This window comes from Ursus arctos, unplaced genomic scaffold, assembly GCF_023065955.2.
Source record: "Ursus arctos isolate Adak ecotype North America unplaced genomic scaffold, UrsArc2.0 scaffold_17, whole genome shotgun sequence".
Lineage (NCBI taxonomy): Eukaryota > Metazoa > Chordata > Mammalia > Carnivora > Ursidae > Ursus > Ursus arctos.
In genome coordinates, this window is record NW_026622841.1 from 58,330,992 (window position 1) to 58,334,717 (window position 3,726).

General features: G+C 45.7%; 1 gene segment (V, D, J or C); it reads left to right on the top strand.

The window, feature by feature from the left end:
* The first annotated feature begins 643 nt into the window (after positions 1-643).
* Positions 644-1,311, top strand: LOC130543951 (T cell receptor alpha variable 38-1-like). The segment is given in 2 exon segments: positions 644-725; positions 956-1,311. Coding segments are annotated over 2 exon segments (405 nt in total).
* The last annotated feature ends 2,415 nt before the right edge of the window (positions 1,312-3,726 follow it).

A 3,726-nucleotide genomic window follows, 5' to 3' on the forward strand; every position in this document is an offset into this window, starting at 1 on the left:
ATGGAACGTGAGGAGGACAATTCCTCACACGGGTTGTGTGATGACTCAGTGCTGTGAGAACTCCCTTGGTCATTGTTGTGGAGTTTCCTGGTACAGCACGAACAAGGGCTTATTTTTTAAAGAATCCATGGAAAATAGGAGCATGGTTAGACACGACATGTTGTGCTTCTGAGTCTGGTCAGTGCTCTTTTCAGTTACAAACATCGATCTTTGTCTCATTCTTTCTGTGAAGAAATTGTAGAAATATAAAAAATTGAATACATTCATATAACAGCAATATTCTTATCACTCATAATTAATTGTTCATATTTATCATTCTTGTTGTGTCATTTTTGGTTTTGAAGAAAAGAAAGAAAAATTACAGAGTTTGCCATTGTTGCCAAGGAAACCCTGCCACTTCTGCCTGCCACCCCAGGTCCCATTCTCCTCTCCAAGATTGGGGCACATCAGAAATAAATTTGCCAGCTCCCTTCTCCTTTATTTTCATCCCAGAATAGGAGAACTCAGAAAACATTTTACAGTTTCACTTGAAATTCCTAAACGTATTAGGCAAAATTTCCTTCATGAGATAAAATCAGCCACCCACCTGCCAGATCATTTCCTGCTCTGAAGAGCAGGGGAGAGCCCAGCTCAGAGCTCGAGACGCTTCTTCACCCCACAGGGGAGAGCTGTCAGCATGCTGCTCGTCAGCCTGCTGTGGGCAGTCATGCTGTCCACCTGTCTTGGTAAGGAAGGTGTGGGCCTTCGTGTATAGTGTGATCTAACAGTCCTGGGAAGGAGAGCATCCTAGCACGTGAACATAAGCATCGCAGAGCCCAGGGATAGAAAGGCAGAAAGCTGATACGTGCTGCCTGGGGTTCGGATCAAGAGGGAAGGTGGTTGGGGCATGGGATCAGCTTGTGAGTCTGCCTGACTTATCTGCTTGGTGTGAGATACCCTCTCCTCTTCCCCACAGGTTCCAACACAGCCCAGAAGGTCACTCAGACTCAACCAGACACGTCTGTGTGGGAGGCAGAGACTGTGACCCTGCATTGCACGTATGACACTAGTGACAGTAATTATTATTTGTTCTGGTACAAACAGCCCCCCAGCGGGGAGTTGATTCTCATTATTCACCAAGAAGCTTTTAAGCAAGAGAATGCAATGAAGGATCGCTTCTCTGTGGACTTCCAGAAAGCAAAAAAATCCTTCAGTCTCAGGATCTCAGAGTCCTGGCTGGAGGATGCTGCGATGTATTTCTGTGCTCTCGTTGAGGGCACAGTGACAGGAGCAGCAGGGAGAGGCTTACAGAAACCTCAGACCTCAGTGTAGGTGTGGAGGTGGGGGTGGGGTGGGGGGTGGGGGGTTACCAGGAACATAGAGAGGAAATCATTGACTTCTCCGGAGAAAAAAAATACTATTCTATAGGACTGAAGGAAACGCAGAAAGGATGTCCATAAGCCATAGTTCTCAAAATAGTCATAGAAATAATGAACGTACACGAGTGTTAAGGGTTCGCAGAGCCCCTTCACGGGCACTGGCTTCATTCAACCCCGATGGCCCAGTGTGTTACACAGGACAGGTCAGACATTCTATCCAGGGACTCGCGTATCTAGAGCCACAGCTACATTCTAGAATCATGCCTTAACCTTTTCACAGTGTATGTTACTCGTTTTGCTATCCATCTGAACATCGGATCATACCAAAGGCAGCCTATCCGAAATTAAATTTCCTATTTTCCCCACAAATCTTTTTTTTTTTTTCATTATTTTTACTCCTCTGCCTCTCTCAGGATTCAGGCACACAGTAAAAAAACCTGCCGCTGCTGAGTTTGGAGAATTTCTCCATCCTCCACCTCCCAGCTGAGGCTATCTGATTCTTTTGCATGTGTAACACGTTCTTTCTTTCTAATTACAGAACTGCGAAAAACTACATCATGTCTATCTCATTGTTTCCCAATTGCTCTATCAGCCATTCTCCCTGATTTGAACCTAATTTCACCCCGTATTTCTTAAATGTCTTTAATGCACCACTGGTCCTAAGAAAATGCACCTAAGAAAATGAGGAAAGAGAACAAACCACTGTCAAATAGAATTTCACATGCTGCCAACACTCATCAGCAAACGCTTACGAAAAGGTTAACCTCTGGTAATGCTATCACTGCCTCTGATGAGGCCACGCGGGAGGAAGTGGACCATTTAGAAGAACCAAGTCCCAAATCACCACAGTCACCATCCCACATGCCCTGAGACATTGTGTGTGTGTGGGGGGGGGGTCTGGACTTGGAGAGGAGTCCATCTTGCTTTTGCTAAAGGAAAAAAACCCCAGTAGGATGGAAAAAGTAATGCCAGCATTTCTTTTTATGTCTGTAATTCCCTCAAGGCATAGCGTTTACTATTAAGACCCCCGCAGAGTACTTGATTCCATCCGCCCAGCTTGAGTGAGTGGGAGAGAATTGGATAAGATACTCACTCCACGGCTGAAACATTCAGTCCACTGAGTGCGTTCTGGAGCTGAGGATGGAGGTGTGTTTAGAAGGAGCGGCGGAAGTTACTAGAGCTGGGAGAGGCCAAGGGGAGCCAAAGTCAGATTGCTGAATAACAACTAGCACCAAGCATTCACAGGAATGCCTTGTCACCCCTTAGTTATCAGTCCTAGCATGAGGCACTCAGTACCCAGACTGAAACTGGGGCCAGAGCTGGTGGCATGCAGAGGAACTTTGGGATTTCTTGTGCCTTCTCCATGGTCTTGAGAGCGTCTCTACTGGCTGCCTTAGGCCAGGGCCCCATCGCTCGGCACCCCACTCATAGTCCCGTTGAACAACTTGGAGTCGTCTGGAACACCACCCTTTAGTTTCACATGCTGGAGCCCGAGGGCTCCCGTGTTCCCCAAATTCCATCCACTCTGACCACTTACTCTAATCACACTCCTTCCGGTCTCAACTGCCAGAACACCACAGCCCAGCCTTGGCTCACACGCCTGGAAACTCAGTGAAAGTATCACGTCTCACACAAGTCAGATAACTCTGGGCCATTCGAGTTTACCCTCTCCTGTAGCCCTGAGGTCCAAGTAGTCACCAAGATTTACAGATTTAGGCTAGTTGTCAAGTCATATCAAGGTGTGCTTCTTCCTTTTTTTTTTTTTTTAAGATTTTATTTATTTATTTGAGAGAGAGAGAGAGACAGAGATCCAAGAGAGAAAGCACAAGCGGGGTGAGGGGCAGAGGGAGAAGCTGACTCCCCGCTGAGCAGGGAGCCTGATGTGGGGCTCGATCCCAGGACCCCAGGATCTTGACATGAGCCGAAGGCAGACGCTTAACCGACTGAGTCACCCGGGTGCTGGAAAGTTTGTGTCTTCTTTCCCTCGTTGCTGCCAGGGCCTTCACAGAGCTCCTCTCGGTTGAATTAATTAATAGTCATCTAGGGACACACACCTAATGTGGCAAACCTAATACTTTATAGGACTTAAACCTGTATTTTTTTACTGTACCCCCACGGAAGCACAAGCTTTAGCTATCAGAGACTGAGTTTTATTCATTTCAACAGCAACAGTACCTACAACATTCCTTAATTCACAGATATGATTTTTTTTTTACTTTTTTTGAATGAAGTTAATTAATTGATGGCATTTTCCTCATTTCCTCATTAAACAGGATAAAATAAAAGTTGATTCTGGGCTAACTCAGAGGAAACAGAGACTACATGCTATACAGAAAATTACTATGGTTAATAATAGTATTATTACTAT